The 24,320-nt window shown below is 38.3% G+C and overlaps 1 protein-coding gene across 3 annotated transcripts in view; it reads right to left on the bottom strand.

Moving 5' to 3' along the window:
- The window catches only part of aatka (apoptosis-associated tyrosine kinase a), a 41,826-nt gene that overhangs the window by 11,730 nt on the left and 5,776 nt on the right, over window positions 1-24,320 (bottom strand). Inside the window, exons 2-9 of one of the 3 annotated variants that reach the window (XM_038277401.1) lie at window positions 15,007-15,140; window positions 6,469-6,610; window positions 2,870-2,949; window positions 2,349-2,467; window positions 2,152-2,239; window positions 1,880-2,013; window positions 1,421-1,505; window positions 1,211-1,332 (exon numbers count right to left, since the gene is read on the bottom strand). In XM_038277401.1, coding sequence (XP_038133329.1) covers window positions 1,211-1,332; window positions 1,421-1,505; window positions 1,880-2,013; window positions 2,152-2,239; window positions 2,349-2,467; window positions 2,870-2,949; window positions 6,469-6,610; window positions 15,007-15,140 — 904 coding nt within the window. Of the gene's footprint in view, window positions 1-1,210; window positions 1,333-1,420; window positions 1,506-1,879; window positions 2,014-2,151; window positions 2,240-2,348; window positions 2,468-2,869; window positions 2,950-3,255; window positions 3,929-6,468; window positions 6,611-15,006; window positions 15,141-24,320 lie in introns of those variants that run through there. The other 2 variants (XM_038277399.1, XM_038277400.1) reach the window with 2 other exon arrangements.

The following is a 24,320-nucleotide window of genomic DNA, read 5'->3' on the forward strand; positions in this document are numbered from 1 at the left end:
ATGATCACTATGAAGTAAAAATGGACTGCAGTTGTTTGAAGGACAACACTAAGTACCCTCCAGCAGCCCTGTATTAAAATCAAAATTAATATTAAAATAGTTCAGTTAGATTTTTATAGTCAGATTGAATTACAGTCATTGAAAGACATCCATAAATCTTGATGGGCAGCCTGAAGCAGCCAATACAGCAAGCAGCATATTTTATTGTTATTACAATACATGTATTCATGAATGAAAAATAAGATCTCAGGGCCAACATAAAAGTAATCTGTCCTTTATTAAAATAAAAGTTAAAATCTAAAGCAATGATGTGTACATGGACAGGGGCAGGTGGGGCAGCCGCCCTGCCTATTGTGCTAAAAAACATTTATCACAGTTCTCTTTACAGTGGGGAGGAAGCGCATTATGAGTCCTTTTACTTTATTTCTGTCCCTGCCATTCAAAAAGTATGCACGCCACTGAACTCATTTGACTATATTTTCTAAAACAAATGCTCAACTGTAAAAAAGATGTTTTTTTTTTTTTTCAAGTAAGTCTCTGCTAGTTTTACATCAGATGTAATGGAAAGCAAATTATATGTTGACTTATTTGTCCTCATATTATTAGTTTTGGTGAAAATGTGTGATTGTTATTTTGTGTTGTCTTCAACAGTTGATTTTACTGTGAATCTTTCCCATTGCTGCCAGTTAATTCCTCTTCTTTTTTTAAGACATTTGAGGTCAGAGCTTTAAAAGATGTTTCAGGTCTTCTGTGATCTTCTGAGTGAGTTGTCGATTGTCACTTAAAACGATGTGTTAAAGATTGAAACGTTTACAGTAGTCACATGTCCTCTCTATTTTATTAAACTGCCAAGGCTCAGAAATTGATCCACTAATTGATCACTAATACTGTTCTATCTGAGTGTGGCTAGTGAACTAGACTCCAAAAATGAGGATAACAGGTGATACATTACTTAAAAAGGCAATTACAATTACAGGCAATTACATTTTCCCAGAGTGGCAGGTTGGTTTGGATAGCTTATTTTCCTAATAGTTAAATAAAAATATTTGGACATATTTTTCACATCACTTCACAAAAACATTTTTCTGATCATAAAAGAAAGTATAGTTGAAGTAAAAGACTAAAAAATAAGATGATTACAGTTACACCTTTAGCAGAATTTAATTTAATACTTAATTAATTAATTTAATACACTTTTTAAATCTCTCACCATATGTTGCTGCTTTTGGTTTGATCAACAACCAGCAGGTTTCCGTGGACCTCATCTATGAGTTCCGGTGCGATCCAGCGCAGAGGAACCCAAATCTGGTCTTGTGTGATGAAGTAGTCATCCTACATAAATAAACACAAAACACAGGCTTTATCACTAAAAGGGTAAATAAAAGTGAAAGAAAAAGTGACTTTTTAATCAAGGGCTGACCTTATATTGGCTGTGAGACAGCCCGTAGTCGCCGATCTTGACAGACATTTCTGAAGTAAGAAGGCAGTTTCGCAGGGCCAGATCACTGTGGTGCCAAAAAAAAAAAATCCTAAAATTAATTTTGACTTTTCCACAAAATGCACGAAGTGTGTATAAATACTGTTTATATGAGTCTACAGCTGTTTTCATATGGTTGTTTCAGGGATAAAACATTTAGTCTAATATTACCTCCTTTAAATGCTGCGCCTTTCCGTTGGGCCATCAAAAGAATGAATTGGGGTTCACCACCAGCAACAAAATCACTGATGCTGGAGTTTGTGTCAACTACTCAGGCAGCACCAGGATGTTGTTGCAGGAGGTAACCAACAGGTGGCACACAAAGCCTTCATGTTGATGTTGCTCATTTTGTGCAATAAAAGCAGCTTGAATGCAAAAAGACAGAAACTATTGTTTACATACCTGTGGATAAAATTATATTTGTGAAGGTGAACAAGCCCTGAAGCGATGTCGCAAGCCATTCTCTGGAGAATCAAGGCGTCTAGAGTCTCAGAGTCAGTCGCCCGACAGCTGCTGAGGTAATTCTTAAGATCCCCCTGAAAGGAGGAAAATAGGAAATGAGGGTATTAGGTGTTCTGTCTGTGTGCGACTACAAGCTACAGAGAGCCATGCACAGAAACAAGGAGGTACTTATTAAAAAGCAAATAACATCTCAATCTAAATAGTTTTCATACCAAAGGACAAAACTCCATGACCAGCAGATAGGGAGTGACCTCAGAACACTGTGCCAGGCACTGCAGGAGGGCAGGGTGCTGAAGGCTTCTGGAAGAACAGCAAACATTTAAGCTGCATCCATCCATATATACAGTGGTATGAATAACAGAAACAGAAGTTTGTTAGTTTGGTGAGCCAACATGTTTGTGGCACTGACCTATATGGCTGAGCCTCTTCCAGGAATTGGATCTGATCCTGAACGCTTGAACTGGCTTTCAGCTCCTTCACCACTACCTGGGTGGTGCTGACGCCTGCAGAGACCTCCCCTAACAGAACCTATGAGATTATGGAAGGAAGGAACAGGAGATCCCAGCTTTTTACAAACCTAGACTTAATTCAAAGCATTGCTAATATAAAGCAGAAGCTTTAGAGTGGTAAAGAGGAGTTGCTAAAAAAAAAATCCAAGTGTTTCATTACCATCAGTTAGATTCTAAGTTATCCTCTGTAAATATGAATCTCTGCTCCTCTCCAACAGAACTGACACTGACATAAGTGCCAAAGATTTGCTTCAACTCCTGATCAAATTAACCTCAAATTACAAAGTTTAACAAGCCTAAAATATAGCGAAGATAGTACAGATTTTGAATTATAGCAATGAATTCTGATAATGGAGGTAAACCAATGTTTCTGGATTGTGTACAGAACTATGTTAAAAGCTAAAAAAGATAAACATATTACTTTTCCAAACCAGCCATGTCCGATCCCTTTCAGATACAGCAGGCTGTGGCGGCCAATGTCAGACGATTTCAACAGCTGTACTGAAAAGGAACAACAAAGAACACATTAAAATACTATACTAAGATCAACAAAACTGCAGAATGCCAAAGCTGACCAGAGATTATAAGAAAAAGCATGCTGACTGAAAAAAAAAAACAATCAGATTTGAAGGAGCTTCTTTAAAATATGGAATTGCAAAAGTAAACCACAAACCCTGAGAGCTATGTAGGGAGTTCACTTTTCGTAAAAAAAAAATCATCAAGTTTGTCTGCACAGATATAAACTCAGCATCTTGGCTAAAAATGGCAAAAGAGCAATAAATTAGCAAAGTCTAGAGATTAGATTACCTCCTTGAATCCTCATGATTCAGGAATCAGAGATGTTGATGGTGAGGTTAGAGAAGATAATGACAGCAAGGCAGAGCAACCGGCCGCGCTGAATACCATGACGGGGTCTGAGTCCATGACCCCATCTGAGATAGGGTGCCGGTTCAAAGTGTGAGAACCGAGAGCCTGAGGCCCCAGCTCCTGCCCCAGACATCTCAGCGCTTGTTGTGTGTGTGTAAAAGAGAGCCCAATGGTCATACTGTGTGTGAGACAGCCTCGGGAGGATTTAACCCACAGAGCCCTCCAACAGCTGAACAAGCTCACCACACTGTCTCTCCCCATCTGCAGCGAGCTCATTCTCCAACTGGGACATACACACAAACATGCACACTGGCCTCTCTATGCTTTCCAGCTGTTGAGCAAATGCTTAAATCCTTGAATTTTAAACTGGCTATACTGAACACACAATAAACAGAAAGTAAAAAAATTAGAATCCACTGACTCTCAGTCTATCTATGGCTCCTTCCTCCTGTGATGCAGATTTTCTGAATGTGCGTCGAGCCCGATGTGACCGTCACGCATGTTGGTTGTATGCCGTTTGACGCAGAAGCCTTGTGTGCTGCTTAAAGTCAACCCGTAATGACATAAGGTCCACATAATGCCCCTCCTGTCACCCAGGGCAGCAACATTCCTTAACCGAAGATGAAACAAACACTGCTCTGTCCAATACAAAAAAAGATCTCTGTCATACACATTCACCCCCCCCCCCCCCCCCCCCCCGCTCTTAGGCCCTGGTGCATGCCACCAACCCTTCCCTGTCTCTCTCCATCCTGTCACAAACCCCTCACTGTATTCACCCCACAATGCCGGTCCTCCGCTTATGCGTTCCACAGACGTTTTAGCCCGGCCTTACACTCTCCCACTGGCCAGCCACCTTAAAGCAGGGCAATTGTTCAGTTCGCTCACTCACACACTCACCCTGTGTCTATTGGTACCTAGTCCACCCAGCAGAAACACACAGAAACACAAGGTCCATTCTCTGCTGGAACGCTGGATGGAGGTTGTCACAGCGATAACAGGCCCAATACTTTCCTTCACAATTACCCAAGCTCACTGATAATTCCACCCTTGATTAAAGAGTTGGCAAGTAAATATTGAAGATACTGATATATTCCTAACTTGGATAGTTTGTGCATGATTGTATATCTCTCTCATCTCCTTTTCATGACATGCCCAAAGAATAGGGCACAATCAGTGGAATGAAACAAACTTGCACAAACGCTTTAAAGCATCTGTGGATAAGCATTATTAGAGCAACAACTTGAAAAAGATTGATGTTTTATAAATGGCAAACGCCAAGCTCTCTGTGCAGAGCATCTAGAATGGATCTTTAAATCACAAAACAAGCAGCATTTATGGTTTATGCACCATCTATGCAATGAGAAATCTTCTTCATGTAGTAATAAAAGTAAAAGTAAATAAATAACCAAGCATGTATGCATATAATGTGATCATCATTTTCCTTACTCTGAGGTAAAAACAATCTGGTTTTCACAATGTCTCCTAACGCCGCATGTTCATTCCTCGCCCTGCAACACCTGCACCAATCACACAGCCGTCGCTACAAGGGACAGAGGCATGGCTCACGATTGGCTGCAAGCTGGAGGCTGCCTCGTCCAATCACTGCTGGTGCTCTCATCCAAGGATGCCGAAGAGCAGCAGCTACAAACCTTTCTTTTTGACTAAGCTCAGCGCAGAGTAGACAGCTGGTGAGTCATGAAGGGGTGAGACAAATCGAGGATGTGCCACATGCTGACACATAAATGAGCACGCATATTTCAACATGAAATAGGATGACATGATAACATACAAGCAGATTAAATAGACAGGTTTTAGATAATAGAATGTAAAGTAAAAACATTAAAATCAAAAATGCATATGGATACATTTTTTTCCTTAGATAAAGCAAATTGATCAAAGAGAAAATGCATGAAATACATGCTTCTTTTGGTGCTTTAAATGATATGATACAGAAATATTAGATGTGAACACACAATTATAAAATTTTAACACCAAATAAGTCTGAACTGTTCTTTTATGTTAAATAAAATGACCAAAAAATGCTAAATAATCTAAGTACATTCTTCAAGCACAGGATATAACAAACATTTCTTTAATATTTGGTTTTATTTGGATTTGCCTTTTTTACTGAATGATTTGCGTCAAATGACTTGGACACTTTTCTGCAAGCTTCTAACTTTGCTGGAATTTTTACTTAATTCTACTAAGAGAACTGGTGCAGCTGAGTCCGGTTTTAGGCCACCTGTCATGGTTTTGGTTCTGTTTAAGTTTTCTTTTTGTGTTTTCATTGGTTTAATTTCCATTTTGTGTTGTTTTCTGGTTGTATTTGAGTTTTTATGTATTTCTTGTTTACCCTCCTGTGCCCCCTTGTGTCAGTCTCCTTCCTCTAGCTCTCTTCTAGATTCTTCCATCCACACCTGCTCCTCGTTATCCAAATCTTTATTGAGTCTTCCATTTATACCCCTGTCGTACAGTTTCTTATTGCTTGTTCCTAATGTGTTTTTTTTGCATGGCATCTTTTGGCTTTTTGGTTTTCTGTATTTTGTGTTTGAACGTTGCTTGTTTTGTGTTGGATCTGCATTAAATCAGCAAAAACTAATTTCTGCTTCTTTCCGTCTCTGCATTTGGGTCCTTTTCAAACCCCCAAACAATGTGATATCACCTTGCTCACACACAACTTTTCAGCGCTGCACATACATTTTCAATTGGACTCAGTTTAAAGCTTCGGATAAGAACTTTAAAATAATGAATTGGTTGTTCTTAAGGCAATTTGTGCTTAATCTGAGATTGGGCTTAGGGTCAAGAGGATTTGTATAACTCTTGCTTTCCACCATGACACACAAAATCACGTCTACTGACACACCAAATAAATACAATCAACCACTTATACTAGTGTATTTGCATCTATTGTTGCACTTTCATACATCTAAAAATTGTACTAAAGAATGAACTAGAGTGGTGGAAATTCACAGTTATATTCCATATGTATAGAATATTGATTGATTTTTAAATATATTCATAAGTAGGTCTCAATTTTGATATTTAATCAAAACCTTACAAAGCTGTTGTGTCATCTGAAATGTCCTGAAACTTCCTGCAAAAAGCTGGCTATCACTTTTAGAAAAAAAAAGAGGTGATGGTATGATTTCTTACTTGATCTCCCAGGCTGTTTTGAGACGGGGAGGGAGACCTCGGTGAGGGGAAGGATGTAAACCTCAGGCCCATTCTGGGAGGAAGGCGAGGCCAGAGCGGAGAGGTCTGCCTGGTACTCTTCTCCCTCTGTGTTTTCAAATTCCTGGTGCGAGGTCAGACACTGGGATTAGTCATACGCTCCCAACTGGAGGGTGGTAGACATGAATACACTGTGCAGGCATTAAAATACACTGAGGCACATTCTACCCATATACATTAGTCATATAGATTGTACCCTACACTGAGATGGTCACACACTAATACAAACTGTTCTTTAAACTCTATACACAGGAATTTACATTAATATATTCACATCAGAAGTTATCCATTTTATTCTCTAATTATCAAAAAAAAATCTAATATATAATTTAATGTATTTTTTTCTCAGTCTTCAAAATAACTGCTTTAAAAAATATGTTTCTCAACACCAAATAATAATAAATTTGGGGTTATATTTCAAATTGTGACCTTATATTTGCATCCACTGATCTTATACACTAGTTTAAGTTCTAACTGTGACACCTAGTGAGTTGTCAAATACATCAACATTAAAATAAAATAAAATACACACAGAGGATTAAAAACAGTGATTAGAGCCTTAAAGTAGAAAGCAATACTTACTAAACATAAATGTATTTAAACAGGATTAAAATATTGATGCATATCACTTAGAGGTGGACGGAAAATGATACATAGTTCAAAGTGTCTTCAACAAAGGAAACTCTAGAAATTGCAAACCACTTTATATTCCGACCTCCACAGGAACAAACTTAAAGTTAGGAACTAACTTTATAATAGACAAACAGCCCCAAATACAATTGCTTTTTGTCTGTATCTGCACATGTTGAGAGAGGCAATATAAAACAGCTGAATATCTATCAGATTATGTGAAATATCGCTCTGAACAATCTTTCCACAGAATTTCAATTATATTTATGTCTGGACTTGAGGTTCTTCTATCATAAAATGCCTTCACTGAAGCCACACTGTTTTAGCTTTGGTTGTATATTTAGGGCTATTGCCCAGTTTAGAGGTGACACCTAACCTTCATTTCAAATTTGTGACAGCCTCCGACTTAGACCAATTTCTTCTTTTTTCTTCGCTGCAGAAAAGCATCTCCACACAATGATGCTGCTCCCACTTTATTTTACAAAATAATTGTGTTGCTTAGGGTAGCTGCATCTTAGAATAGCTCTTTTAGCAATATTCTAATGTTCTTTTTTAAGACAAATTTTGTTCCTGAGTTTTTGGATCTGAATTTCTTTTTTACAGTATTTTTGCCTCTGATGTTTAATGCTTTACAACTGAAAGGATTTTTGCCAGTATTTTTCTTTTTTTCTTTTTGGATGTTTCTTATGATATATAGCCATATTAACCATAGTGAGTTGTTTTTTTAGACCTAGGACTGGCTCAGGTCTCTCAAGCGGACACTCTCAACATCTCGTACTCTTTAATACTTTAACACTCTCTAATCTCTTTAATACTTAAATAACTTTTGCATGTACAAGCTCAATGAAAAAGAGGCACTGAGGATGCAGAGTAGGAGCAAGGATAAGAGAGAGGACATGGAAAAACAAGCCATCTCTTCTATAAATCATCATGGGGAATTTAATAACTTTAGGAAACAAGTTAAAAGAACTCCAAGCCCAAGCACGGACCAAGCCAATATACTGGCAATGCAGAAATATGTGTTTTACTGAAACAGTTCTGCAGGACCATATCTCTGACTCTATCACATGTTTCTGTGAAAATTCTTCTCTGCAACCCAGATATTGAACAGTTGGCAGTTGGCTTTATTCATATTATTATCCCAGTGTTTAACGGTGGCATTTTATTAACCTTTTACATTCCTACTTCTGTTGTTGCTCATACTGTGGGTGATCAGTTCCATTGTTGCTAAGCTAGAGACACAACAGCCAAATGCATTTGTAGCAACAACTGGTGATTGAAATCATGCTTATCTCTCTTCTACACTGCCAATGTTCTAACAGCTTCTTTTCCACTTAAAACAAAAAGATTACACTATTGTACAGTATGTCAGCCACATGGAGAGGAACTGAGTGTGTGGCTCACAACACAAACCTCTGTCTAGATCACACCATCCCAAACAAAACACTTAAATAATTCATCACAAATACAATTTTTGATCACCAGTGATTTGAATGAACTGATCAACAAGAGTAAAGGAGCCTCCGGGAAGAGAGAAAGGGAATCATTAAGGAGTATAAAGAAGCAACTTAAGGCCAAAATGAGAGAATGCAAGGAGATATACAGTAAAAAGCTGCAAAGCAAGTTCCAGCAGAACAATTACAGAGATGATTGGTCACGAACCAAGCAGAGGAGGAGCAGTTCAAGTACAGAAAGCAGGACAGATGTTACAGAAGATCATTCCTGCCTTATCTACATTTTGCAACAATTCGCTTAAAAACCTGATGAGTAAAAACAACATTTAATTTCCCTTTGGGATCAATAAAGTATTTTTGAATTGAACATAAATGCCTTTATACTAAGTTAAAATTGCATACAGGAACTGGTGGCACAAGTAGATAACATCTGAGTCAAGTGTTCAAAACTAACTGTATATAAGTGATGTTAGGGTAAAGGAGTAAACGAAGATAAAAACAGATGCACAACACACTTTTTAGATGTCTATATGTGAAAAAATAGAAAACCACCCTAATTTTTCTTCTACTTCACAAATTGGTGCTGCTTTGTTTTTGTCTATTACATAAAATCCCCAAATTATTGTGGCTTTTGGTTGTAACATGCAAAATGTGGATAATTTTAAGAGTAATGAATACTCTCACAAGACACTGTTTTATGATGCCGTGCTATACCAAGACTGAAGCTGTATCTTATTTTACCTAAAGTACAACTAACCTTTTAAACTGAGAGTGATACATATTTAGTCATTGCAGTAAAATGGTCTTTACTCAGGTTGCACCCCCACCCCAAACATGTATGCATCTCTCCCCACGCACACACAACCAGCTGTAGCAGTGAAAAGCTGTGCCGCTCCTTCTTACCAGAAATCCCACCTACTGCCTCCTTGTGTTGTGTCTAATTTATTTCTACAACCAATCTTCCTGCTCCTCGCTCCACTGCAGTGTCCTTGTTCACTGTGCAGTCCAGCCATCAAATGATGTCATATATCATATGATAGAATATACTGGATGTCCCAGCATCATCTTAAATCTCTCTGGATCATTTTAAATCAAACCATAGGGGTTCTCATATGCTACGTCAGCTTGCTTGTCAAATATTATATCCTACTGCCCAAATGAACAGAGGCTTTTCTCATATGTTCCACATTTAAGAGAAATTACAGACACTTTATTCCTTCATTTTGCTTTTCAATTGCAGCCTTGACAGCACCTTTATTTTCCAACTCGGATTAGGGTTATATAATTGTTTGCAATTCTATAATATAATAAATATATAACACAGCCCTTTTTTCCCCTTTAGGCCTTTGTTGATATTACTACTGTATGTGCCCAACACATTTCAGTTGGTGCAATTGAGAGATTAATTATAGAAACCACAAAAATATGCTTATCAAGAACTCACTTTTGAGATGTGAGTAGGAAACAGTTATGTACTTTTTTCTAAGGTGGATTTCCTTTTTTCTACATATTATAGCCTTATATTGATTAGGATATTGTCTTATCTGAAGCACTATATGCTAAATTTGTGGTATTATGTTTTACTTAAAAATTATAGCTATTCTATTCTAAAGATTCTTGTATTTAGCCTGTGACAAACACTTCTCAGGGTATACTACTAAGCTCGTTCACAGCTGGACTGTGACCAATTTTCAATTGCAAAACACACAACTTTGTTTTTATAAATCATTTCAATTTGCTTACCAAATTATGCTGTCAAGTAAACAGCCTCTTGTGCTGATATAGTTAGCCCAAGTTTTAACAAGGTGCTAGTTATGCATTTAGAGGAAGAGCATATCTGTATTTATGTAAATTTATGCAAACTACTGTAAGCCCAAAATGCATCCAATTCTCAAAGAGCAATACTGATTGCAAGAGGCAGTTTAACATAAAATATGGTATTTAATATCTACTTGAAGCTGGTTTTGCAACAGAGGAAAAGAGGCAACCTTGTGGCTGCATTGCAGATAGGAGTGTAATAGAAGATATAGTCCATCTTCATAATAAAAAAAGTGTTTGAAATCCTAATGTTGCATTTTTATATTTAGTATTTTAATATTTATTACTATGATTTATCACAAAAGAATTAATGACATCTTTGTAACAGATACTGTTTCATGTCCAAAGGTCAATATCTAACCACAAGATCCCCCTAAAATATAACTATATCATTCCATATTTTTAGTCTATTTAATAAATTTTATTTTATTTTCATTTTATAATTTTTTTTGCAGGAGATCAGGCTATAGTGCTGTCTTCGTGTACATAAAGCTACTTAATGGTCCTCTGGGTATCTATAGTTCAAGAACCAATCATGAAATAAAACTTGGGGTAACAGCAGTTATATGCAGTTAAAATAAAGGGGAAAACTGATTTAGTACCAGATAGTAAAGTGAGGTTGGACTAATATTTAATTTATCTAAATGGCTTTGTATGTGTGTGCTGTTAAACATGTGTGCATAGGAATGTGTGTAGGTGCACTTCTCATTCAAGACGACCATCTGCCACTCTCCCCGGAGTGAAGTGTGAAAGCGAGCACCTGGCTGTGAGTCAGCAGTGCATAAATCCCCGGAGAGCCTTCAGTTTAGAAAGCACTTAATATCCAGCCACACATTGCACGCTCCAGTAGGAACACAATAAGGGAGAATAATAATGGAGCTTTTACCACAGGGCAGGCCCACAAGAAAGCGCACCTAACCAAAAAGGGTTTGACTGATGAGTCATGGTCAAATCAGATAAAGTGTTGGAACTACTGAAGTATTTCTTGTCACTCCTACTGCTATATGAATGCATTATATACTCAGTAGTAACTGCATTGATGGTAAAATGTTCAAAGCTCTGACTAGGTTCCCTGTAGGCGTCCATTAACAAAACACTGAGTCGTTCAGAGGCAAATGCTTGTTGGCCAAATGTTCATTTTGGAAATGATGTGCTGTAGTAATTGATAGCTCCACTTTAATATAATCAACCAGAAAGAAGGCTGGTCAAAACAAAGAGAAACAACCTTTTTCATACTGCTTACTCCTATATTATTTAAACCCCAAGGAGATTTTGATTTCCCTAGGATTTACCATTTTTCAACCTATCTTTAGCTTACTGGATTCTGTAAATTTGTTTTTAAACCTTTTATTTCCTTGTATTTCAAAAAAAGGATGTTATGTGCACTAACAAATCTTCCAAGAACTTTAAAAGTAAAGCAGGTCAGATCATTCACCATACTTAACACATATGGTTTTTGATAATGCATGACTAAATCAGTTTAATCCTACCGAAATACATGTCTCCAGTTAAGATTTAGTAGAGTTCAACAAACTCTATATTTCCATTTATTTTTATTGCATCCAGGCATTATTACAAAATAGTGTCTGTAAGTGACAATTACATGCCAAGACACTATGTAAAAGTGAGCTCTGGAGATTTTTTAACCTCCCATCATTGCAGTCAAGCACGGTGGTTGGAGGCTTAAAGAGATACACATTTTTGTGTTATGTTTTTTTAATGATTCAGGAAAACATGCATGTTAGGTTTAATTAAGTGAAGTAATACAACCCATTTGGTATCCACTAATAGAATTAATATGATGAAAATAAGCTGCACAAACAACAAGCTAATGTATTCCTGACTGAATAAACATACAGTAGTAGCCATTCAAAATTTCCCCACCTTCCTTAACGGTCCCCTACAATTCCTTTTTAAACATCAATCTTTGTACTAAAATATTCTTTCTGTCATGATTTTTGGACATTAACATCTAAAGAGATGCTGTATCTCCTGGCCAGACCCTGTAATCCAGTGAAGGGGTGGAGCCAGAGTAAAAAAAATATCCAAGAGGGTTCAATCCAGTGGCTTGAAGTTGGAGGGGATTTAGCTGGGAGTTGCAGAGAAATGGGCTGCCATTCGGCTGCTGTTTGACTAGGAATGGCCATTTTAAATGGCTGCTACTGTAGTCAAATTTCAAAATACACCAATTTAGCTTTTTTCAGTGTGTGTGGGGGGGCGTGGGGGGTCGGGGGGCTGCAGTGGGTTAATGATGTCAATGGTGCAGGACACCTCTACACTTTCCAATTACTTATTAGTAATAACTGCACGGCATATCTGGAACAGTAAGATACACTGGAAGACTTTGTAAGTAGTAATGGATGTATCCTCCTTTATTTTGCCTGAAACCAGCTGAGGTTTAATCAATTCAAATCCTCCACGTGACCAAGACATTTCTCCAGAACCAAGGCAATCAACAGCACTAATGATTTTTTGTTAGGGGAGTCTAATCTGAAAAAAACATGGAAGGATTAAACATGATTTCTTCCTCTCCCATTTTTTGTCCAAGACAGTAAGATTTCTTCCTGCAGTCTAACAAATCTATGAAGTCCCCACTATTGTCAATCTACTTCTTCAAAAAGCTAGAAAAGAAATACAAATAACAATTTAATGCATTTTTCGTCCCACCTTCCTTCATCTCTGAGTAGCTTTGCTTCAACTCACTATACACACAATGGTCTGTTTTTGATATAAAAGTCCCCTAATCAAAATGATCAGTTCACTCAGATGTATAAGAATGAGAAGGACATATAAAATTAACAGGAAATGAACTGACTTCATAAGCATCATGAGCAAAGCATGATCCTTCCCTCTCACCCATTGTAAATCAGATATAACACTCTAGATGACTTGAATGGCTCATTGACAGCATAGTGAAGACTTCAATTACATGGCACAGCACTGATTACCTCTGATGAAGCTTTGGTCTAAGGCTTAGCATTCTAGTTTGAGAGCAGTTATTTTGAAGGGAGGTTTTTCTTTAACTCCTTTTTAAAACTGTCAGAAAAGCATTTTTTTACAACTACAACTGGTAATTCTAGGTTGAAGCAACTAGCTGCATATATCTTCCAGGCTGTAGCAGTGACATTTGAAGTTCATCATGCACAGAAGCTACATTTTAGCAAAAAAGTAATGATGGTAATTAATTTGGTGAAAAAAAAAACAACATAATTTCCGTTTGGAATGCATGATCTCCCAACTAGGGCATCCATGTCTATACTCTCTAAGCTGTTAAGAAGCAGCCACTTGTTATGAAATGTGCAACGAGCATACCATTTCAAAAACAGACCAGTGTTCTTTCACTAAGTGTTAGATTACAGGCTTAGATCTTGAATGTAGATTCCACTGCTAGAGTTCAGACTATAATTTATCCACTTTAAAGCTAAAGGAAGTAAGCCATTAAAATGCATGAACAAATTGACTTGACAAACTTAAAGATGTCTAAATGGTCATTCAACGTAAGAGCAACACATTAAAGGGGAAGTTTAAAAGTCTGGGTGCAGCATATTTAGTAGCTTCAGATATTTTACAACTTTGTATTCCCCTATATGCATTAAGACTGTGTCATTTACAATTAGCCTTGATCTCCTGCTTGGTTTAGTGCATAAATTTGACACATTATGACTCAGACTCACTTACAGGCGAAGACAACAGAAATAATGTGTCAGCCTGTTATGGCTTTTGGGAAATGACTTACATTACATATAATGAAATTGTCATGATTCTGGCAAAGTAACTGACTTGTTTACATTTATCTCTAATCATGGCATTATCACTAATTCTTCCCATCTGTGAAGCTTCAACCCTTCTCATCAGTGCTCATATTTACCACCTGATCCCCAACCTACTTAACCACACATCAAACCAGTGACTGTTACCTTATTATTTGAAAGGTTCACAGTGAGTAGATGTCTAAAAGTCTTTACTTTCATGACTGTTAGGGAGGAGAACGACACAGGATTTGGGAAATCGATTGTTAATGCCCATGTGTAGATTTTCTATTAAACTGTCGGCCTCATTTTATTTCTTATTGTCTTTTTTACAGCAGCAGCAATGCAGCACTAGTTCATTTTAGTCTAAAAGCATGGCTGTAGTGTCCAATATTTAGCATTAAAGCTGTGGTAATTAAAAGGTGTGAAAGAGAAATTTAAAATTCTTATTGAATATTCTTACAAACAAAAAGGACCTTGATCTGGACATGTAACTTAAACATGCTATGTTTTCCTGATTAAAACATTTAATAAAACACTTTTATGTAGATGCTTATCACAAGAGAAAATGAGCAACAATTAAAATTGAGAACAGCTGGCCGATTTTTTCAACCAGAGTAACTAACTGTTTTTCTGTTCCATGACTAAGAAGTTATGTTGTTCCTGTTGGACTCCACGGTGGAGAATCTGCAAAGGGAATTCCTGGTCATCTGTCTGCGCCATCTGTGTTTGTGAGCACCATGCTCACCGTTATTTTTTACATCAAACAAAACACTCATGCTTCCAGATGTGTGCGGCAGGGAGCTCACCTTGAAGCCAATGTCCCCCTTCTTGCAGCAAAGGCAGGCCAACATGAGGAAGACAAACGTGAAGAGACCAGAGAAGGAGATGGCTACGACTGCTAAAGAAGAGGGCCAGGACAGCTCACTCAGTGGCGTCCCATCTGCAACATTAGAGAGATTTGCAAGTGTTAACGGTTTCGAGGTGTCTGGGGATCAGATGGCAAACAACAAAGCCATGCAGGAAATTAAAAGCTAAGTGGAGATGAAGCGGATTTGTATCGGCAGGGTTAAAACGCACCAGCTTGGAAAAAAAGAATAATCACTCGTCATTAAAATGGATACAGGTTCTTTTTCCTCTTTAAAGGAATAGTACACTCAAAACATGGTTAGCCTTCATTTTCTACTCACCCCCATGCTGAACAACACTCCGGAGTACTTTTTTGATATCCAAATGCATCTGGAGATCTGGGAGGCTTCTTGCTGTCTGCTGACATTCAAATAATGGAGGTCTACGGTGCCCGAGACAGAAAGGTCCATAAAAGTCCACAAAAAAGTTTCAATATTCCTCCATACTGCTCGTCCAATGTATTCCAAGTGTCCTGAGTGGGTAGCATCCAGAATTTACTCGAAACGAAGTCATTTAGATTGTTTTTAGAGCATAAACAGTAGTGTATAGTATTTCCTGAAAGCGCGCGCCAGCGTGTTCAGGACGCTACGGAAGCCGGCAGACCAAACCAGATGAAAGTGCGCATTCAGCGTCTGCTCTGCCGATAATGCAAGCGTAGAAGAAGAAATGTGCTGTTTACCTGTGCAAAGAAAGAAACAACGAAAGAAAAATGTCTGAGGACTTCAGTGTTGAGGAAGAGCATGAGTTCTTTGCCGAGCTGAATGCGCTGGTTTGGTCTGCCGGCTTCCGTAGGCTCGTGAACGCGCTGGCGCGCGCTTTCAGGAAATACTATACACTACTGTTTATGCTCTAAATGACTTCGTTTCGAGTAAATTCTGGATGCTACCCCCTCAGGACACTTGGAATACATTGGACGAGCAGTATGGAGGAATATTGACACGTTTTTTGTGGACTTTTATGGACCTTTCTGTCTCGGGCGCCATAGACCTCCATTATTTGAATGTCAGCAGACAGCAAGAAGCCTCCCAGATCTCCAGATGCATTTGAGATATCAAAAAAGTACTCCAGAGTGTTGTTCAGCATGGGGGTGAGTAGAAAATGAAGCCTAATCATGTTTTGGGTGTACTATTCCTTTAAGGAGTAAATGTTAGAATATTGTAGCAAAGTTGGAAAAAAAAAATAACAGCAGTCTGAGCCAAGTGGGGGAAAGCATAAAAAAACATCCATTAATGCAAGTAATGCCCCATAAAATGTAATAAAAGAGTAGTTATTATTCTGCCTTAGTATACACAGCTGTAATGGATAAAAATATTGCATTCTGCTTTTCATTTTCCACACAGCAATAAACTAGAATCTGATTTAAACCAACTACTTTCCAAGCAATGCACAAAAAGCTGTTATAACATATTTGTGTTTACCACATTTTAAAACATCCATATTCAGCCTGTCTTGTATTTTTTTGATTGTTTTAAAAATTTTACAGGTACATTACAGGTGCATTACTATATATCTCATCACACACATGATGTGGTTCCTAGAATTTCTAAAAGTGGAATGGGAGGCAAATCTTTCAGTTATCAGGCTCCTCTCCTATGGAACCAACTACCAGTTTTAGCCCGTGTGGCGAACACTCAGTCTACTTTTAAGGGTAGGCTTAAAACTTTCCTTTTTGATAAAGCTTACACTATAGTCAGAATGGCTCAAGTTATCCCAAACTATCTCTATAGTTACGCTGCTATAGGCTTAAACTGCTGGAGGACATACAGTAGGGACCAGTTTTCATTCTAGTAATTTGATTGTTTAATCTCTAACATTATGCTCTCTCTGATTTTTCTCATCATTGCAGCTTCATCTGGCCTGTTCCTGTTTGGCTGTGGCACCAACCAAGAGTAAAAAATATCAGCTGTGCTGCTGCCATCAACACCGTTGTTTATAGATGCTGAGATGCTAGCTGGGCTTTTTAGCCAAAATTAAGTCTTTCAAATGCAACACTGCATATCACCCTAAACACACAATTCCAAAGGTAAAGTATGGGAGTATGGGCATGGCAGAATAATAAAAAGAAGGGGGGGTTTCTTCATCAGAGGCATGAATCTTTGTTTAATTTATTAGGAAGTTGGCTAGAAGTGAGCAGAGTGTGATTTTTGAAAAATGATTGTTTAATAAAAGGCTGCAAAACACTTTGCATTTGGAGAGGAGCTCCACCCTTTCAGTAGAAAAATGAACTAAAACACACATCCAGAACTACAGTGGATCAAAACATCTATGTACATTAAGGAGCAATAATAAAATGTTGGTCTTTAGCTATGTAAAACTATAAAAAACCACAGAACTATACTATATTCTAGACTTCAAACTGATGCTCTAAAATGATGTCAGTCCATCAGATAAAATTACAAAAGATGTGTATCAAAATAAGTGGCTGTTAAAGTTCAAGAAGAGGGAATATTTTTGCAAGGTACTAGAGATCTGAAGAAGACAAATACATACAGAGTCAGAAAAAGCGGAGATCTACATCATAGATTGGAGTTACAATAGTCTGTGAGGCATGTGAGTGGGTTGTTTCCAGCTCGGAGGCTGAGACCCCTGTGGTCCTGGCCCATTTGGCAACAGGGAACACACTGTTCTAGACCTGAATGCTCCCACTGCCCAATCAGCTCTGCTCCAACCCAAGCCCGACCCAAAGGTCACAGCCACAAAGCCTGTTATGTGTTAGACTTGCATACACAACAGATAGAATATACTCTAACCTGATACAGTATCTTTGTGCTAAAAGTTTTGGCATATTTCGGCACTGACTGGTAAAGACATTACCATGGTAACATCCAGATGGCCGCCAAATTGATTGGCTTTTACAGTGCGATAAACTTTATGCTCCATCTTTCTTTCATTAACACGAAAGACTGATGCCTCATGTTTCATCGATTTTACTGTGCCAGTAGTGAGATTGTGTGGTTTTTTTCTATGCAAGTGAAATGTTTGTGAGATGAAAAAGGTGATACTTGGACTAAACCAGACAGTACTACTTCTCAAACCAGTGCAAATCATTAGCATACACAGTGTGTATGCAGCGAGCACACACAATCGGAAGAGGCTGACTTTCTATTTATTTACAAAGAAATTTAAAAAAAAAGGGATACCAATATTCCCATTGGACAAACAGTTTCCACACAACTGTCTGTGTAATTTATTTTAAATCTATAACACATTTTGTCTGTTAATAACTTATACAGTTGATTAATGGCTTTATTAAATGTAAGCTGCAGTTGTTGTCAAAGTTTTAATGGAACACACTAAATATGTGGGAGTCAGTGCCAACTCAAGGACATTACAAAATACATGCATATAGATAATGCCCTTTAAGGAATAGGCTGTTGGAGTTTTTCTGATATGACCTGTAAGATCTGCAGCAGATAAATTAGTGTCCTTTAAAACTTAAGAAAAACAGATTGAACACATAATTCCTCTATCCCTCTGCTGCTGACATTCCCACAAGGATACTATACAGACTGACCGATATGATGGAACCAGACTCTATTGAAAACAAGAAAAAAAATCACAGAAAAATATGCAAACCTGAAAACAAACCAGGTTACAATTACAATGGTCAGTGGGTTTCCTGAGCTTTAATTCATCAGTGGCCATTTTAAATTCACTTTCTAGGTGTGAGTTTTAATAAAGATTGAAAAAACTCCATGGAATCATATTTTCAGTTTAATTCTTGAGAGCTATTGTAATTTGTAATCTTTTTTCTATATTTTTTCAGCCAGCCTCATTTCTCCCCATAAAGTACTCAGCTCTAAATTCCAATATAGTTTGTTACTTGTGCCATTTCCTCATAAACATATTTGCAAAAGCCATTAAACCATTTGTTCATCAGGTTTTAGTGATCAACATTTGCAATCTGCATTAGAAAATAGATGGCCATTGGTTATATTGCATCAGCTAAAAAATGACAATGAGAGATCTCCTTCTATGGAACCTTAATTTTTATTATGACAGATCACTCTCAATCTGCAGATTTACTAGTGGTTCCTAGAATTTCTAAAAAAAAAAATAGAATGGGAAGCAGATCTTTTAGTTATCCGGCTTCTCTCCTGTGGAACCAACTACCAGTTTTGGTCCGTGAGGCAGACACCCTGTCTACTTTTAAGACAAGGCTTAAAATCCTGAGCTATCTCTATAGTTATGCTGCTATAGGCTTAAACTGCTGGAGGACATAGGGACAGCTGCCTTTTGTATCTCTGTTTCTGTCTCCTTGAACCCCAGTCGGCCTCGGCAGATGGCCGCTCACACTGAGCCTGGTTCTGCTGGAGATTTCTTCCTGTTAAAAGGGAGTTTTTCCTCTCCACTGTCGCTACAAGCATGCTTAGTGTGAGGGATTGCACTTCAGTCAATGAGTCAATGCAATCAACTGTTTTTTCCTTAGATAGAAAACTTTGAATCAATTTGACTGTATGATATGGTTAAACTGTAAAGTGCCTTGAGATGACATGTATTGTGAATTGGCGCTATATAAATAAACTGAATTGAATTGAATCCTAACCTGAAGTAGGACTATTGATTTCCTATCTCTTAAAGGTAAAAACTAATAACGAATGATCTTTTGCATTTCTTGCCTGTTGGTGACCAAGTTCCCATCAAGAGTTCATCTTAGGGTCCCTTTTATTCAGTATCAACTGTAAATGCTCCCCTCTCTCACCAGGCGACTATGAACCCATTCAAACACTGGGTAAATGTGCGAAAGAAATCAACTCAGGGATGTGCTACAATTTTCTTCATCTGATTCCAAAGAAAACTGAATAGTGTTTGGACTGAAAGAAGAGTCCGAAATTGTGTACTCGGCTTGTGTACAACCCCCCCCATATGCTCCCTTCGGGTAACCGGTACCTCTTTCAGCGGGTGCTAGTTGGTTTTCTATGTGCAGGGCTGGGTGCACTGCTTTGTTGGGTCCCATCTCATTCTGGGCAGCTGCTGGGCCAGGCCTGGGACCCCTAGCGCAAGGGCCTTTGCTTAGGGATCCAGCCTCCCTAGGCCTCAGGTTTCTGGGCCCACAACTGGGTCTGCTTTGGCCAACTGCCAGCAGAGGCAAGGGCTGGTTTGTGCCGCTCCTTTGTGCTTTAACACCATAGGCTCAGGGGGTCTAGCCCTTGATCTTACATCTGTCAGTGGTGTTGTCCCCATATCTACCCTCCCTGTTAACATTTACTTAGGGGTGCCATTGGATATCTGGGACTGTGGTCTCCTCTTTGTCAGGCCTAGGCTCGTTGGGGTGGTTCCAGGGTCCCTCAGACCTGCTATTTATCATCTTCTCCTGCTTTGAGCCTTTTAAATACTATATACACAAGCATACTCATGTGTATGCACCACAAGCATTTCAATTCAGCCATTCATGGATACACAGTTATGCTCAATACTAAGCTACATCTTCAACAACATATACTGTAGGTCTGAATACCATGGTGTAATCTTCATGTATTTTGCGTTTGAGGTTTTTAAACATGCGTATGTATACCAACTCCCTCTTTTGTCACGATTGGTGTTGTGTGTTTCTTCTTTCTTCTTGCAGGTGTGGAATCAGTCCTAAACCATGTTTTGGTCATTTTTTTCTTTCTCCTCCTTCCCCTCTCCCTTTCTCTCTGCCTTCAATTTTTTTCACCCTGCCTTGTCTCACCAACCTTTCTGTCTCCATGTCCATTCATATTGCTTTTCTTTCCCAAAGGCCAATTCAAATAAAGTTTCAAGCACAATTAACAAGTAGAACCTTATGGCAACAGCGATGATAGTCCACTTGTGAAAGCAAATCTGTTGGGCTCTTATCCAGCACAAGATTTCAACATCTAGCAAAGTACAGAGTAAATCTATTGGCAAACAAGAAGAAGATGTGCCTGAGCTATAAATAGTTGGAGAAAGTAGACCTCTACACTCTTTGAAAAAGACATTTAAAGTAAAACATCATAAGCTGTTAAAAACATGTTGTACTTATAGTGATCTAAAAACAATGAAAAAATATGCAACTTCACCTTTAAGGCAGTTCAGTTACTAAATTCACCTTATATTGGAACTAAATTATATAGCAAGAAGCTATAGGGCTATAGGGATGGCAACAGCTTAATAAAACATATGTAAATTACAAATGTATATTAAAATCTAGAACCATGTATTGCTTTAATTAACTGCAGGCATGGGTTTTTATCTTACTTGTTTTGTGTATCAAAGATCCAGATAATAGATCAGCATACATCTCTTATTTCACCAAAGGAAACTTCTGTGCGGTGGTCCAGGGGAAACCTAGAGGAAACATTTTCATAAAAGTGACATTTAAATCTATCTGCCTCTCTCCCTGACTCGCTCTCTCCTTTCCATCTCACTTGGGATCTGTGAACACAGTGACGGGTTCCTCCATAAATATTTGAGAAGTGCACATTATCGTACCAGCTGCAAAGAGAAATGAAAATAAAGCACTTAAAGCTTGGTTCATTCCAGCTTTATTAAAATGCTTTCTCCAGGACTGAGAGAAAGAGATGAGTAATTTCTTGGCTGGGAGGAGGGCAGGAGCAATGGAGTCACCCTACCACCTTCACATTTCAGGCTGACAATTAGGGGGAGGCTGCAGGGTAAACAGATGGACAACAAAGAAAGATGGTGCTTCCTGTAAAGAATGAAAATAGAGAACTTTTTATTTTCCATAAAACTGTAATACCAAATTATTTGGCCAAACAATTAAATTAATCTACAGGGTTTTTAGAAGGATTCAACCTTTCTAGTTTGTCATGCTTTAACAGCAAACTAACTGACTGTCTGCCTAACTAACTAATGAGGGGCTACATGACATAACATTCTATCAAAATAATTTTCTTCAAAGTGGTAATACTGTATGACTAAATGGAAACAAGATCAATTGGATCAGTACCTTTGCAAAGCAGTGGAAAAGGCATCAGAGGGCTTCATGTAGCAATTTTCGTATTCTTGCCGTACACTTCTTTTTACTTTCTTCTTTCTTTCTAGCATTTTTTTCTACTGTGGCTTCCTAGGAGTGTTCCACATAATATTAAATAAAATGTTCTTAACTTCAGTAAGTGATCATAATAAACCTGATGAAGTCCACATGTGCGTAAGTTCCCGAGACATGTGAATTTGCAATAATTACTGTCCCAATAATTTCATATACGGCAGTGGTTCCCATCCCTGTTCCTCGTCTATCATTGTCCCTTGTTGCTTCACACCAGAACAGGATGAATGATCAACAGGCTTCTCTAGCACTTGATTGCAGATAACAGACATATGTATAACATGTAAGGCAGGGGTCCCTGAGGGCCAGGGTTGGAAACCACTGATTTAGGGGTAAAACTTTCTATGCTTATCAGAAGGTGTCAATTCACATAAGATGCATGACAAACAAAGATGAAAAACTTTACTGTATCAGGGATTGAGGTTCTGCTGACTGAGTGCGGAGCAGCCGAAAGAAAAGACTGTCATGAAGCGGTGTTGGGTTGAGGACCCAAAAGCAGAGGCAAGTTGGCAGAGATGAATTTTGGTGGGTTTATTGAAGTTTACAGATACGGAGGCAGGAATCAAAGATCCAACAAAATAACACTAACCAGAACCAAGGAGACATCAGGGGAAACCAAACTCTAGGAGCCAGGGAAAGACGAGGTAAACAGACAGACGTTTTGATGAGGATCCAGCAAACAGGAACGGAAGAGGGAGGGGTTTTAAAGGGGACAGAGACAAAGAGAGGGCTAACGAGGGAATTGAAAACAGGTGAGGGCAGAACAAAAAACAGAGCAAGGGAAAGAGGACACAAGAGGGCAGCAGAGGACAAAAAATGGAAAACCAAGAAGACTGAATACTAAAAGGAAAATCATAACAGAACCAGAAACCTAACAAAGACTAGTAAAAGTCAAGCAATGGGGAAAAAGTCACAAGAGCTGTAAATTCCATAGCACAAAAGTAAAAAGAAAAGATAGAAAATAATAAAAGAAAAATAATTTGATCCGAAAACAGTCAATGAAAACTACTGATGGAAGCAAGAGATGCAACATATATGATGTGAATGCTTACTAGGTGTTCACTGTCAACCAACAGAAAATAGGATTCTACAAAATCTAGTTTTATTCTCCTTTGAAAAGGCTAGGTCTCCAGAGCACCCCTGCAATCTTCATTGCACTCTTCATCTCTCTCATGCAAAGCATAGGAAAAACATGGTAAATGGCCTGAACTTATATAACACTATTTGAAGTCAGAGGACTTGACCAAACAGTTTACACTACATTCAGTCATTCATCCAATCATGCACACACTCAGGGACTGATGGTGGCAAGCTACAGTGTAGCCACCACTGGCCTGGGGCTCACTGACTGGCTGCCGTACACTGGCGCCACCAGACCCTCCGACCACCATCAGTAGGCAATGCAGCTGAAGTGTCTTGCCCAAGGACACAATGTCACTGAAAGCCAGAGCCGGAACTTGAACTGACAACCCTCCAGTTGCAGGGAAAACTAGTCCTACGGCACTGTAATAAAATTTACTTTATAATTGCAAAGTTGCAGAATTAATAATTATGTAGCCTAATAAAACAGATACTTGCTTCTACGTAAAACTGTAGTAATTTAGTAAAAAATTTGGTTTGGATAACACCTGACTGATTGCATAAGACTCCATCAAGTCTGGAGCACCTGTAAAATTTGTTTGTAGCTGAGAGAGGATTACAAATAGGAGAAAAATTTTGAATGTGACATTTTCTCCTAAATCACTCATACAAACGATTTAAGAAAAACTTTGCTGATTTTAAGGGTTCTTGCATGAGGCTCAATGTCTATAAGTGCCTTAGAGTGAGATTAAGAAACTAAGAAGCCAGCTTTTATTTTAGAAAAGTGAGGGGCAAACGTGTTGTTTCATCTGCCTTAACTGGGCAAACAATACCACAATATACTGTATATAAAGTTGTTGATGCTCAGATTAGCCACAGTGCTTTGCTAAAAGACTGTGAGGAGCATAAAGATGTTCAGAAAGATGGTAGAGTAACGTTGTACTTACTGGAAAAATAAATGAGCAAAACATAGAAAGAAGTAGGGTAAAAGCACTGTTCTCTGACATCAAAGCCTCAGACACAGAAATGTTCAGAGGTATCTCACTCATGAGGCACTCAGTGACCAAGGGGACCAGTATGACATGATTAATGGTAGGATATGGCATTCTCCTCCAGCATACT

Source organism: Cyprinodon tularosa, unplaced genomic scaffold (genome assembly GCF_016077235.1).
Source record: "Cyprinodon tularosa strain WSP-4 unplaced genomic scaffold, ASM1607723v1 ctg131, whole genome shotgun sequence".
Taxonomy (NCBI): Eukaryota; Metazoa; Chordata; class Actinopteri; order Cyprinodontiformes; family Cyprinodontidae; genus Cyprinodon; species Cyprinodon tularosa.